Source organism: Bombus fervidus, chromosome 13, assembly GCF_041682495.2.
Source record: "Bombus fervidus isolate BK054 chromosome 13, iyBomFerv1, whole genome shotgun sequence".
Classification (NCBI taxonomy): Eukaryota; Metazoa; Arthropoda; class Insecta; order Hymenoptera; family Apidae; genus Bombus; species Bombus fervidus.
This window is the reverse complement of record NC_091529.1, coordinates 9,350,656-9,365,866: the sequence shown is the minus strand read 5'-3', so window position 1 is coordinate 9,365,866 and position 15,211 is coordinate 9,350,656. Positions and strand designations below refer to the sequence as shown.

General features: G+C 42.8%; 1 protein-coding gene and 1 long non-coding RNA gene across 2 annotated transcripts in view; one reads left to right on the top strand and one right to left on the bottom strand.

Annotated features, from left to right (window-relative positions):
• The window catches only part of Tup (LIM1_Isl and LIM2_Isl domain-containing protein tup), a 32,496-nt gene extending 24,370 nt beyond the window's left edge, over positions 1–8,126 (bottom strand). Inside the window, exon 1 of the mRNA XM_072015307.1 lies at positions 6,878–8,126. Coding sequence (XP_071871408.1) covers positions 6,878–7,016 — 139 coding nt within the window. The 5' untranslated portion in view covers positions 7,017–8,126. The remainder of the gene's footprint in view (positions 1–6,877) is intronic.
• The window catches only part of LOC141445870 (uncharacterized), an 85,583-nt gene that overhangs the window by 24,436 nt on the left and 45,936 nt on the right, over positions 1–15,211 (top strand). The gene's annotated exons all lie outside the window — the stretch shown is intronic.

The following is a 15,211-nucleotide window of genomic DNA, read 5'->3' as shown; positions in this document are numbered from 1 at the left end:
TTATAATCTCCGTACGAGAACATCTGCACTCTAATCGGCTGATGATTTCCACCTAAACCTTCGTCTGTCCTTTTCTAAGCACTGGCCGCGCTCCGTGACACGCACGGTGCCCTTCATCGGTAAATCACGCGGTCGTCTATGAACATTTCCATCGGAGTATTCGTCGTTTCACAAGGATTTTATCGTTCCTACGATTTATTCGCAATTGTTTTTTTAAGGGATTCCTGAGAATTACTCGGAATGGTTTGTTCGACAACGAGCATCAGCCGGCAGTGGCCGCGATTTCTTTATTTAGAAGACGAGAACTTCTTCTTGCGTGGACAAATTTAAACGCAATGTCAATTTCGCGCGTCCAATGTCGCCTGTTTATATTCACTCTCGTAAAAATAACGTGGTCTTAAAAGTAGTCTTAGAGAATTATATTCAGAATTATATAGTTCCGTCGTAAGGCTGTCGCAGCGCTATGATATCGTTCTGTCATTCCACGACTAGTCGGTTAAGACGATACGCGTCAAGCCGCGCTTTCTTTGGATCGCAGCTTTACATTTTGACGAAATAGTTGGACGTAACAATACGGAAACGATCATTTTTTGATTATCAGTTTATATTTACAGCAACGACTGTGTGTGGTAATCGTTATTGTATCATGCAGTGGCTCCACGTGACTCTATTTCAATCTTTATAGATACGCTTGTTTACAGTATTGCCGTACTTATCGTCGATATAAACTAGTTTAGTATTATAATTAGAAATCGTTATGTATTTGTACCGTTAATTATACGTAATTAATTCAAAACTCGGTTTCTTTCAACCATGCAATTTTACTATAATGTTTTACGTTGCAGTTTTCTTTTCGAAAGTTCCAGTTTATACGCGTTGCGCGTATAATTGTACCGACAACACGAAATAATCTTAACTATAGCTAATTACATCAGCCTAGATATAAGCATAGTCGAATCACCTTTCTTGGAAAAGGCAAAAGAAACTGAAATACGTTTCGACCGAGAAACATTCGAATTCTATATAAATACGAAATTTATTCGAAAAACGTCACATTTTACGTATGCGACATTTGTTTCAAAGTTATAAGTAGGTATAAGATTATTTTAACAATGTCACGCGAAGGCTGTGTCATTGGTAATTTGTCGCAACGTCAGTTGATGTAAATTATACGAAAGACTGTTTCGAACAAAGGAAACGATGCGAAAGAACGACAGTTTTACGCTTCTTCCGTATAGTTACGTTTTTTATTTTTTATACATTAAGAGATTCCGAATATTGGCGACTCGATGAACGAAGATAATTAAATCTCGTTTTCGACTAGCGCAACAAATTTTCTCTACGGTGAACAAAAATGAAACGATTAAAATAATTTTTCTTCCATTTTGACTTGTAAATCTCACGCTATTGAATATGTATTTTTCGAATTTTTATATTCGTAACAATTACGCCGTTAACGTATCTAAACGATGAACAATAAATAATACGCGGAAAAGTGAACGTGGTATATAATCATCGTGATATACGTACAATAATAGCAATAGGTGCGTACTATTATATGTAATATATCGTTATTGCCAATATATCGTTCGTTGATGCCAATTGATAGCACATAGTACATCGTTCACACGGAATATGCCGCGACAGTACATTATTTATGTTACGAGCTACGTAATATTACATCACATAGATTCGATATTGACCGATAGTATGCTATTTACAATGCAAAGTACATAGCAAATCTATGAAATACCTATTAGAATATAGTATGATGTTCGCATCGAACGCAAGATAATAGATATACTATTTATACTCTATGCTATATATAATAACACATTATTGCGTAGTATGCGCTATTCAGTATCGATACTATGCGCTGTACATATATCGATATGTTATTCACACCAGATAATGTACAACATGATACTTGTTATTCTAGATTCTAGAATATGCATTATTCGAGCCAGTCACTACGGTACGCATACCTTACCGAATCTTTTACTTCACGATCAATGTACATTATAAAAATATAATTTCGTGTCATTCCTTCGTTTATCAATCTACGTATTACGTGTTTGGTATCGGATAGAAACGAGACAGAGAGAGATAAAGAGATAGAGAGAAAGAGAAAGAGAGAGAGAGAGAGAGCAAGAAAGGTAGAACAGAAAGACGGACATTTAAATATTTAAAGTCGACGTCAGGTAAAGTTATACGTGTCAGTGAATGGTAGAGAGATAGAGAAAGAGAGATTGAGAGAGAAATCGCAGCATTAATGTCGTGGTCGTTTTCGATGCATGGAATGCTGATACCGCGTAACTTTCAGGGTCTAATCATGCAAATGTATTAACCGCTAATTAAAATTGACGCAAGTTGCGTTCTGTTCGGTGACAATTGATCGTCGATTTCTTCCTCTTGGCGTTACGCTAGGCATCTATTCGATAGGACAATAATTTTCAGACTTCTTTACGCGCTTTCTTAACGAGACACGGGCGATTTAACGAAAGAGACGATCGTACGAAAAGTAGTCGTATTAATCGTTGCTAGGTGAAAATGAATATCCTGGAAATCAAATATACTCTTCGTTATTGATGTGTGCTTTGTTTGTACAGTAGTGGAAGTTCACGGATTTGAGATTTGTATTTATTCAATAAATTTGTACGCTTGTAATATATTGTTTAAATATGTTTTAAAGTTAATATTCGTTCACGCTTGCCAAATGCCACGAATATCTTGTAAACGTCGTTCGTTACTTTTTCGTAGTACCGCTGAATGCCGAAGAAACGAAAATTCCCAGCGATTTGTTACTTGCAATCGATAAAGAAAAGTAGAATAATACGAAATAAGTATTCAGTTGCTTTATACATCCTAATAATAACCACTTTGCAATCATCGGAACCGGTGTGTTCAACCGTCTTTTTCGACTATTCGCAGCGCACCAGAGGTTACGTCTAAATCAGACAGCCGCTTCTCCTTCGGCATTCCACGATACGCGTTTCAAGATTCCCAGCGTAGAAACTGGGAATTTTAACAGCCGCTGGTCTATAATTTTGGCGACCAGAAAATTGCTTTAAAGATTTATAACGGACGAAGCGCGATCAGAGCAGCTGGTTTCCAGCATTTTGAAAATCGCGTCTCTAGCGAAATCGGTCGAGGTGACAGACCGGATTCGCTTGAGTTTATTTCTGATTGCACCCGTGCGGACCGATTCGGCGGCCGGCTATTCGGCAGTTAAGTAGAAACAAATGAAGTGAATTCAAGGAATTCGAACTAACAATAAGACCGCGGTCTTTCGGGCTGCTCTAAATAGTTATTCGAAATCAAACGCTCCAACCGATCTCCTTTACCTCTACTTTAAAGCCACGTTTCTTCGCCCATCTTTTCGTCCGCATCGTGCGCGCCAATCTCGCATTATCCGACGTTTCTTATCTTTCGCCGTTCAAACTGAAACTAAGGAGGACAGATGTTCGAAAAACTGACCGCTGGAACGCGTCGACCGTTAAGAAAATCTGCGACGCGCCTCGCGCATCCTTCACCAACGCGTGTGAGATACGCGTTTCACGTACTTGCGTCTCTCGCCTCGTCGAATTTATTTTTCTCCAAATGGAAAAAAGTCCCCGTAGAAGAAAATATCGTACGTTTTGCAGCGTCGATCTTGTTGGAAACGCGCGTTTATTCCACTTGGATAAATTGGATTAGAAATTGCACTTATTAGCGCCCATCGACTTATTCATAAACGATGCAACAACGTCTGCCATTACGCGAGATAAACGTCTGGATGTAACGTTCCGCCAGGGTAATTACGATCGATGTACGAGATCTATAATCCTTGGTGAAACACGGAAAATACATGTTAAACAAGCTGGCGTAACACGACGTAACGTCGAAACGGTAGTAAGTTATCGTGGAATCGTTGTTTGCTACTGAATATTCTGCGGCTATGAGATCGTGTTAGCGAATTATCTGATTGGAGGATGCACGTACGGGGTCGAGTTTTGTCGATGAACTCTTTCAGATCTTAAACCGAATCGTTTAAACGCGAATCTGATTTTCTTTTTTTCCTTTTTTTTTTTTTTTTCATCTTTCCCTACACCGCTATAATTTTACGTCACGTTACGTCGCGATATCTCTCGAAAGTTTATCGCGTTTGTATCGTTACTGGGTAACACGGGGAAAGAACGCGTTCGCAAATTTTTTAAACTTTGTCCGAATTCTTCGAGAACGTAAGCGTTTCCAACAGAGAAAATCTTAAGGCAGTAAGAAAACAACGAACCATTGTGAAAGTTTTAGTCGCGAAGACCACGGTGACGCAGTGACTGAATTTTTTAACGGCAAGTGTGGTATAATCGTTGGTATGTCGGAGAGGAAACCGCGTTCGAGTAGTAAAATCTCGAAGCAAGGCAATCGTTGGATCGCTAAAACGCGTGCATAATAGAGGTTCCATTGTGAACAAAATTAGCGATCGGAACTCTTTGTAACGTTCGTGCAAAAATATTCCGCCGAGCAACGAATCTGCCATTATTTTCAACCGTTATTCACATGCTGTCGCGTTAAGTTACAAATGGTGGAACGATAAAATTTCACAACCCCCGTTACCGTATCACTTTTCGTTATTAAAAATTACAACGCACGAAATTTCCACGGTTTCAATTTCGTACGTGTCACGAAGCTGAAAATTTGCAAATACGAATTATTCAGCAGGATCCCCATTTTATTTCGCGCGTTTCGCTAAATTGTTTTTGTCAAACACGTAAGGCTATTACGCGGACATGACAGCCACGCGAAATCGTAGAAAACACCGGGCCAAGCAAATTTGCGTCGGTGCATATTTTATACATATCAACATGGGAAACCGGTAATCGGATTGAACGATGCCTGGCCTCGACTCGCATCAAAATTTCCGGAAAATATTCTAATTGATGGATCCTGGTTTCATTCGATATCGCGATATTATCTATACATGGATAAACGGATCGTCGCGTCGCTTCGCCCCGTACAACGACGATCACCGTCGATAAAACGCATTTTAATCGAAATAATTCTTCCAAGTTTTCCATCGCTTTCCATCCCCATCGTTTCACCATGATTTCTCCTCGCTTCTTTTCCTATTCGTCCGCGATCAACGCAATTTACGGTCTTCCGACATTCGCGTCCTATACCTCGCCCTCGTTTCAACGAATCGAAACGTTTGGAATTTCTAACGAGACCATCGGCCGTTTTTTCGTATTTGCGCAAACCTCCGTTTCTAGCACTTTTCGGCTAATTGCAAAGGTTATCGGAATGCGTAGCTAGCAAGACGACCACCGACGCTGCTATTTAAAGTTCAACCACCGACAAGTCCAGCCTCCGCTGTTTCGTTGCCGAATACTGAAACGTTCCTCGATACTCCTCCAAAATCGCTGACAATTCTTCTATGAACGATCAGACTCGAGGGATGGCAACGATTGACAACGTGGACGAGCCAACGTACTATCGCGCTGTCGATTCCCACGTTCGTAACTTACGAACACGAATTATCCAGACGCGAAATCGATTTTCTAAACGTCTTTTCAATTTTCAAAAACACCGACACTCGTGAAACAAGGAAACACGTCGTAATCGACGAGCACAAAGTCGATCGACCCCGAACGAACATCGAAGGAAATTCGTCGCAGTTCGATGCGAAGTATCAAGCGACGCGCCACGCGACGGCCGGTTGCGTCGTATTTCGTTCGATTCGGTCGTACGCGAATTCGCGATCTTTCTTGACAATTTCTATGTACGTTATTAGCAAAGCGAACCGTCGCTATTTTGCCGAACGAATCGCAACGTTTCCACGACGATGTACGCCATGGACCGGCAACAGGGAAATGTTATTTCGCGAAATAATTTAACAGTATCGCGTTGATAATTCGTTAAGCGCGATCAAAGGGTATTAAGAATAATCGGACGCGATTTGTAGTTTGTTCTTTTCTCGAATGGAAAACTCGCAGCCAAAACGTAAACAAGACAGGTAATAGGTTCGTATCGCGACGACTTAGTTCAATCAAATTTGCTCGTCGTAAGCATTGGACACGAATAATTTGTAAATTCTATTTTATTGGAATTTTAGAAAAGTACAAGGAGAATGCAAAGGGAAAATCTTTGACCTTCGTCACCAAATTCCCGTTACTATTTGTTTACCGTTATATTTTAACCGAACTGTTTGAAACGTCGAACATCGAGGGATTTACTCTAAAAAGTTTCAGACGATGGTTGCAAACGTTTCTAATTACCGCATAGCTGTTACTTCAACGATACGATTATTACTATGCATTTCAGTCGTTTCAACGAAGCTACTATCTATGTAAATATTAGAGAAATCACGATCGATTTAGCGTTTGATGCACCTTGTTATCGTTGCAACGTGTCTTTGAATTTCATTGGTTGTGCTACAATATCGTTTAGCCGCTTTATTTTTGCAGCGTGACTCGGTTATTTTGCTGTTACAGATTTTCAAAATAAGACGAAGGTTAAAATATTAACGTAGGTCGAAGGATAACTTCAGAACCCCCGTTTCAACGAACTATTCAAATGTACCTAGATTTTTATTTTTCTTTTCTTTTTTTTTTTTTTCCTAATTAGTCGACCACGAGAAGACGAAGCGAAGCGAAGAGCAAATAAAAGGTAAAATCATTCAAACAGCTTGTTGAGGTAAAAAATTGCGCAACCTGTGTGTAAATGTATCTGTATAACAAATTTACAGTGATATCGCATCACGCATTGACCAACGATATTTAAATACATCGAACAGATAGGATTTTTAAAGCTGTTTCGTTTCTCTACCAATTGTAAATAAATGGCAAGAATGTATGGCGTAATCCGAGCAAATTAAAAAAATATAATTTGATGGTATACGTACTCTGAGAAGTGAGGTCACCGGGCTCGTCCTGTATGTTAACGGGTGAGATTTTCACTGACCTTGGAGGGCCCTGAAGGCTGAGAGGCCCGGGCCCTCCGGCAGCGGCCATCCTCTGCATCGCTGCACCCCCGATTTCCATCGCTCTTCCTGCCCTGCGCACCTCTCTCGACGATTTTCGAGCAATCTTGAGGCCTTCGTGCCAAGTACGACCGTCGGCCGTACTTACTTTTCTACACAGAATTTGACTAAAGTCTCGACGTCGACGTTCGAACCGACTCTTTTTCCCTTCCCGATCAAGTCCACCAAGGGAATCGTCGACTCACCGAACGAACCGGAAACCACTTCTTTTTTTTTTACAAAGTTACGACATTCGATTCGCCGGTTCAACGACACACGAATATTTCCAGTCTGCGCTCGAGTCCAAGGTATTCGGATGAATCGGCTGCGTTGTGACAAAATTTAGTTCAGTCTCCTTCGCTTCTGGCCCGCTTTCACCCATCCAGCGGTGTCGTCCGATTGGCAATTGCACGTGTCAGTCGCGACAAATATTCGTAGTTTCATTCTCGAGAATTTCCACCGGCTATCGACTATCCGCCACAGAACAACCGTAGCTCGTGGAATTCGTGAAATTTCACGTTACTCGCTGTGTCTCGCACGTTGGTTATCGCGCAAATTCCGTCACAGCTATGTTGGTCGTGGAATTTCGTTTTCACAGACACTCGTCCCCGGAACGAACGATCGAATCGGGTTTGTACGGTTTCAACGAGAAGATTCGCACTCGCAGCGATAGCTTACCGGAGCCCACGCCATTTTGCGATCTTCCGGGCGAACGACGTCCTTTGCATCTTACCCTGGTCGATATTTGGCCGCGATTCTCTCGAAAACGATTACTATTACCGAGAAGCACAGATGTTATCGGCACAAATTACTTTTCTCAAATTCCTATCGCGTTTACTGTATCGTCTGACGGGTATTGCGATCTTCGATCCTTCGAACGTCCTCCTGTCACATAAACATTCTGTCACGCAAACATTTTGTCTCTGCGGAACTGTTTTAACCGACGTTGTTGCAATATCGCAACGCAGATCACCGGTCTAGGCACCCCGAGACTCTTCGCTCCGTCGATGCCACGGTAAGAATCGTTCTTCGTCTACCTACGGCTCGATCGAATCCAAAGACCCGTTTAGTCGATCTCTTGGAGAAGTCTTCCGGAGCAGAACGTCGGCTGTGCTATCCCATTAAAGAGAATGGCGAATGCGCGGCATCCGTTAGAGACGAGAAACGTGGAAAGTGGCACGTGTGTGCGATTATTATTTCCTTATCACTCGCGGCCGACAATGACGGCGTTGATCGTGACGATGAGCAAAAAAAAAAAGAAAAATAAAAGGTATATACGCACGAGGGAAAGGGGATGGAAAGGAGAGAGGGAGAGGGCTCGAGGAAGAAAAAGGAGGAGAGAGAGAAAAAAGAGAGAAAGAGAGGACACGTTACACGACGCAACACCAACGAGACTGACGACGCGGGGCCCTAGGAGGCACTGACTGCCGGTTAGGTTCCTATAGAACCCAACCTAACCAGCCGATGCCCCCACCTTCGAGGTCGACCTTTTCGACCCCACTCCGATTTCAGTCCCACCACTCGATCCGCTCATCCACGTCCTATCCGCTCGCGAGAATTCGAGCCTCGATTCCACGCCGACGTCGAGCTATTCGTTCTCCCGGTGGAGTCGACTCTGTCGCTTCCACGCCTCCTGGGGGCAGCTGTGGGACACTTGGCCGGCTCGAGCCGCCAACAAAATGGCCGACAGACCTAATCGATTCGTACCTACCCTCTCCTCTTCTTTTATCTCGCCTCTTTCTCCCGTCCTCTCGCTCTTGGCTCTCCTACGTCGACCACCACCGCCACTGACACCGCCGCCACCACCGCCGCCGCCACCGTCACCTCCGCCGCGCCGTACCGTGCCTGCCGGTCCTCCAGCTTCGCGACCGACCGATCGCTTCCCCGACTCGCTTCTTCTCCGCTTCTCTACGCGATACTCCTTCAAACGGCCACCAAAAGATGCTACGCCGCTGTTCGCGCAACATCGTTTACTTCGTCAGCTTCTGCCGCGTACGTCCATCTCGCGATTTTTTCTTCCACTTTATCATCTAGACTCGTTCTTTCCGCGAGACCCGTTATCATCGCCGAGTTTCCACCGCTGTTTACGTTCGCCAGCTTTTTTATACGTCTGCTTGGTCGTTTCCTGCTTTTTTTTTTTTCTTCTTCTTTTCGTTGAATTTTCCTTTGACGTTTGCATCGCTCGCTCTTTCCCGCAGAAAGATCTCGGTACCGACGAAGGTTTCGTAGCTTTTTGCTTTTAAACGAGTTTCTTTCTTTTTCTTGCTTTCTTTGCCGCGCGATTGCGAATATCTTACCGCTTTATCGATTCGCCGTGCGCTTCGAATCCTTTGTTTCCCCGAGCTGTTCGAACGCCCCGGCTTTCCATCCGTCTTCCTCGTCGCTCGTGTTTCGTTCGATCGTACGTTGTCGAATTCGGTGATCGGTGCGCGTCGCTTCGAGCTTCTTCGTCGTACGAAATATTCGACGAGTGTGCTTCTCTTCTATCGAAACGTTAAACATCTTTGGCCGGAACCTCGCTTCGCGTTTTACTTATCCGTTGCACGTTTTGTAAATGACACGTTTGTCGCATGTTCGTGACAGACGTTTAAATATCGCCTAATTTTTCTATCTTTTATTAGATATCGCAAGGTGATACTGCCTTTATTCGAATGCCTAAGACGCACAATCACTTTGCTCGATTCTGAAACGTCGTAGAACTCGTACACGCAGCTTGCGCTACGATATTTCAGATACTCGATTTGCCTTAATCGCGTGCAATCGTTTACGTATAGATCGAGTTATTAAAGAGGATGCGTCATTAACAACGTTGAATGTTCTACAGCCGCGCAAAGTGAAATTCTCTTCCATTCTCAACCTACCTGCCTGTCATCGTCTCGATGAAATGCTTGGCAATGCGAGCGAATCGTAGCTTTCTATTCTTACTCTACCTCCTGTCTCAGCCTTGTCTTCGCTCTCACACTAAATACCAATTTTTCTAACGATATCTAGATCGAAATACGTTCCCGAGAACTATATACTCCACGCGAAGCTACAGTTTGCAGATTTTCGCTAACCGTTTAAACCGATTCCGCGACGAGTAATCGGTCTATCGATTTATCGACACGTTCGAAATAAAGAGAATTCGAAAACAAACCGACCGGATGCTGCGTGCGGACCGTCGCGCTTTTTCGCGAAAATATCCTAAACTGGAGCAGGCTGCGTCTGAAACGTAACGTAGATTCGAAACCGGCGGAAATCGCGATTTCTTTCGTTAGTTGAAATAGACAAGTAACAACGGTGGACGTTGTATCTTTGAACGACGTTTCGGTTTCTATCGCGCGAGCCAGACGATCGCTGGAAAATAGGAAAATAAATCGATAGCGTATTTATCTATAAACGCGACGTGTCTTACACTTTTGTATCGAACGCAGAAATCAAACATTTTCTTACTAACATTTGTAGTATGTAACAGATAAATTATTACAACTACATGCTTCACAAACGTATCTAATCGCAGATCGACTAGAAAGGCCATAAGCATTCGTCGTATCGTATTTTTCACTGTTACCGGAGATCGTAATGCCGCGACACCTTAAAAACGTGTAGCATCTTCCTCGACACGACTTTAACGTCCCACTTTGTGTAACGCTTTTTTACGCAAAATTTGACGATTTATTCGAATTTGCGAAAAAATGTTGGACTGTTGGAATACAACGATATTTCACGCTCAGGCATAAATACGCTTACACAGACAGCCACACAGCATGTAAACAGAGGACAGTTACACAGATCATACTCGTTACTGTATAGAGAATGGGGCTCAAAATATTTAAAGGATCGTGGGTTACTGTCTACGTCTAGTCTGAGAGTAACCGGCCAACGATCAACAATTCCGTACGTTGTTAACTATATCACTCGCTTCTATACATCAGGTTCTGTAGTTTTGTTTAATAAACATCGCTGAATATTATTTCAACATAAACATCGTGTCTACCACAGGTTATTAATCTTAACTTTAAGATTAAATTCTAACATGGACGTTCCATTTAAAAGACCAAAGGTGACCCTAATATCTCGCTAAAGAAGCAAGGAAGTGAAAATGTCTCCCTAGACACCATGCAACTTTTGTTTGAAATATTTCTTTCTATAACTTTCGAATAACTTACGGTTGATCTTAAGTCGTCGTGTCAGAAGACTCAGCTTGTACACGTAGCGTGATATTAAGCAAAAATTACAGTAAAAATTATAATTGCATCGGTTTCGATGAATTACACGCGCTTTGATAATTGTTCAAAATGTAATGCGGCAATTAATATGATGACGATCGTATAATCTTTAAATTCGCGTTCTGTGGTAAGATGCGCACTCCCGCCGATCGATAATTAATTTAATTATCGAATTCGTATCCATTTGCTATTCGCACGGTTCGCGTTTTCTTATCGCTGCCTGCTGATGTTTTATCTTACCGTGGAAAATTGATTTATCGCCTGATTTTAAAACTGATAAATATTACTATCGATAACTGTCAAAACCAAGCAACGTTATATTTGTAATTTGTCTATATTATTATAATTTTCCATGCATCGAGCAGAACGAGACGCCACGTCGTTGCGTTCGAAAACGTTCGAATCTTCTTCAACCTTTTTTCTCCTTCTTCCTTTTTCCATATACGCGTGACGCAGAAATTATACATCTTACCTCATTTTTTGATATTTCTAGTAAAATATTCTCGCATGCCTCCAATACTAACGAGAAAAGAAAGCTGTGTGTTAGGAGATACGTATCCGACCGTGCAGATATTAAACGAGGATGTTCGCGTCGTTCGAACAAAAATTCCACCGCAAGCGCTGCTCGAAAGACGGTTACGCAAAAAAGAGCAGCCTCGAAGTGGCCAAGCGTGATTTGCCCTTCGAAAAAAGGACGATCTTCTGCGGTTCACCGATCACGTGCATCAGGCTAATCCGTACGTCGAGGCGTGAACGGATCTCGGTACGTTTAGTCTGTCCATTGTCGGGAACCTCCCACTTTTCTCCCTTCTTCTTTCGTTTAAGTTTTCCTCTGATTTTGTTACGGTGTCGTGAACGAGAATTCATCGCAGCCTAAATATGTATTTTCCATTCGCGAACGCGATTCTCATTACCTGTATGTTTCGCGAAACTGTAAAACACGTTCTGATATTTCGCTGTTCTGCTCGCGTAGATACGAGCAATAATATATTATTTAGGATAAAAAATTGCCAGAAACTCTACGAGAAACAAAGCGTGCATACTCTGTGACAGATTAACAAAAAAAAAAAAAAAAAAAAAAATGCTCGGGAGGGCTGTCTTTCGTTCGAGTATCGTCGATTCGGTAAAAACTTTAATTTGCTGGAAAATCGTTTCGAGTAGGAAAAAGGTACCGCAGACGCGAGTGATAACCGCGAAGAGTAAGACGCAGTGATCGCGGATTAACCGTGAACGCAGAGCACGTTTCTACGACACGACGATTTACCGTGTCTCTGGCAGCAAACTTTCGTTCGAGAAGGAATTCGACGATCGATTCGAATAAGATTCAAATTAGGTTAAAACACGTATCGAAGATACGGTGCGAATTTTCCACCGTTGCTTTCTCCATCGTCACGAGCTTCGCTAGGTAACGAACCTCGACCGCTTCCCTCGCTACCGCCTTTAAAAAACCTAAACAACCCCCTTTCGTGCGTCGCTGCCCCCTCTGTCCATGATTTACCTCCAGACACCGCCAATAATTAATATCCATCTCGTAAACAACCTATCCATACTGCTGGCATTATTTCAGCGAGTAAAACCCACCCTTCCTTCTGAAACTCGCGGCCACTCGTTCACCTACACCCCGTATATTTATAACTACTTATACGTAGCATTCGACTTAGCCATATACATACAATGCTGCTTTGTGAAGCGTGTAGCAACGCCGGCGAAGAAGGAAGAGGACGAAGAAGAGGCCTCTTAAGCGGCTCAGCGCGTACGAGCGTGTACGAGCGAGAAGCCGACAAAGCTATCAGCGCCGAATGCATCCCGGGCAGATGCTCCCTTTACTCTGTGCTTCGGTCTCTTTCCTCTCTCTCTCTCTCTTTCTCTCCTTTCCCTTCTGTTCGTCGTTCCCTTTCGAACTGCTTCGAGTGTCGAAGCCATGTGAACCCTGCGTAATAATTCACCAGTCCCTCGTACGTATAAACTTGGAAACGTTCGAGGAGCAGCCATTCCAACAGCCCCGTTCGATCCAGTAATTTTCGCCGCGTTGAAAAATCCGACGAGCTTGTTGTGCGCCGCTTCTTCGCTCGGGGTTGCTTCACCGGCGAAAGTTTCACGCCGGAAAAGAAGTTCCAACGAGACGAAACTCGGACGCCGGATGAAAATTTCGCTGCAACGCCAGTCGATCGCGTGGACGCGTTAGACGAGAACGCTCGTCTACGTAGATCGCGACGAACTCTCTGAAAGTTAGACGCGAACTAACGAGATCGCGATACGTCGCGCGCAGTTAATTTTCATACGGAGCCTCGGAAGAAAATTCACAGGGGAAGTTTGAGAATATTTCAAACGCTCGTCCGAGTTTGTAAAAAATTCTCGCAGCGTAATTTTATTTATGTCGCTGTTCTCGAAGCTGTTGCTTCGCAAATCTACCAAGTCAAGGTACGCTTACCTGGACGATGTTCGATGTCCACTTCGAATCACTTTCAACCGGCCGGTCTGTGCGCGAAGCATCGTCGATTCAAGTAAAGTCTCGCCAAAAGCGGCGACTGTTACGAAGAAATATATACTTAGGCGATATTATACGCGTGGACGCGCCTAGCATTTTGCCATGTCGATTTTTCGACAGTCCACTACGCAGATCGAACGATTTGTATATTGGCCGTTCGTAATACACGCGGAATTTCTATGCAAATACGAAAATCGAGATGATCGATCGGAAAACACTGGCCAATCGCGCAGCAAGGAGAAGGAGAAAGAAAGAAAAATGAGACAGTGACCAAGGTACGAAGAAAATGTACTAAATCAAAAGCGAAATGTTTACAGGATCCTTCCGATTAAAACGACATCGAACACGATATAACTCGAATTATATTTCCTTGCCGATACCGTAGCTAATTATCCTGTATCGAGCGAGCAACTGTGCTCGAAATTATATCGCGTTTGGTGCAGTTCTAATAAGAGAAACGTAACGAGCAGGTTGGTAAAAGTCTCATTGGATCGAGAATAAGAAAGTTTCGATTCTTTGGGTTAAAAATGTCAGCTCGTCGCGGGCCTTGATACGTCGTCGAACGCTTCGATTCTTGGTCGCTCTCTCTTTCACTCGCCTTGTCCTCTCCTACGTTTCACGGTTCTACAAAATTGTTTTGTACATCTGCATAATTGCAAAACTTGGATGCCAATTTTTGTACAATTGACCGGTGTTTATTGGCCGTTCGCGGTTCGTAATACACAAGTACAGAATCCGAGAGAAGTTGGGAGGATTTTTACTTCGACGTAGAAACGTATCGAGATGATCAATATACGAACTCCGAGAGTCCTTGGAAACGTTCGAATTAACATATTTTTGTCTTTAGGTTTTGTGTAAAAAATGCGATTCCATGCTTTCGATCATTTTAGAACGGCCGAGCTGTAGATAAAGAACGAGAATGTATAATATATAAACGTCGAGTTTCATGATTTTCTCGCATGACTGTAAAATTACGACGCGATTTAACGAAATTTATTGGCAACCGGTTCGAATAATTAAACTTCTGGGGCTCATGCTTCATTCGATTACGCGGGCAATTCGATGCATTTGTTCGAATCTTTCGTCGGTTTTTTCCTTTTTCAATTTATGGACACGCCGAGTTCCATACTGGCGATATAAAAATATCGAAATCATCGCGATACAAAATATAAATATATATTCCTTCGTGTTTTACGTGTATTTTACAATTCCGCCAAGAGATAAACTTTGCATAAATCGTTCGAGTATAAACCTACGAAAGTCATAAACACGAAGATCGATGAATAAATTATCTCGAAAACGCGTAACAGCGTATGGGCGTAATCGACCGTTCTCGAAACATAAATCAATGAAAACCTGCAGATTCGAAGAATCGCAAATCAGACTTTATTGAAACTTTGCCACGTATAAAGCGACTTTTAATTTCCAAGCGTTTCCTTCCTCGCCGTTACTCGTCGGGCGAACCATCGATCGATCGAGAGATCGTGCCACGCGCGATCGCGTCTTTTTCCAACGAAATGT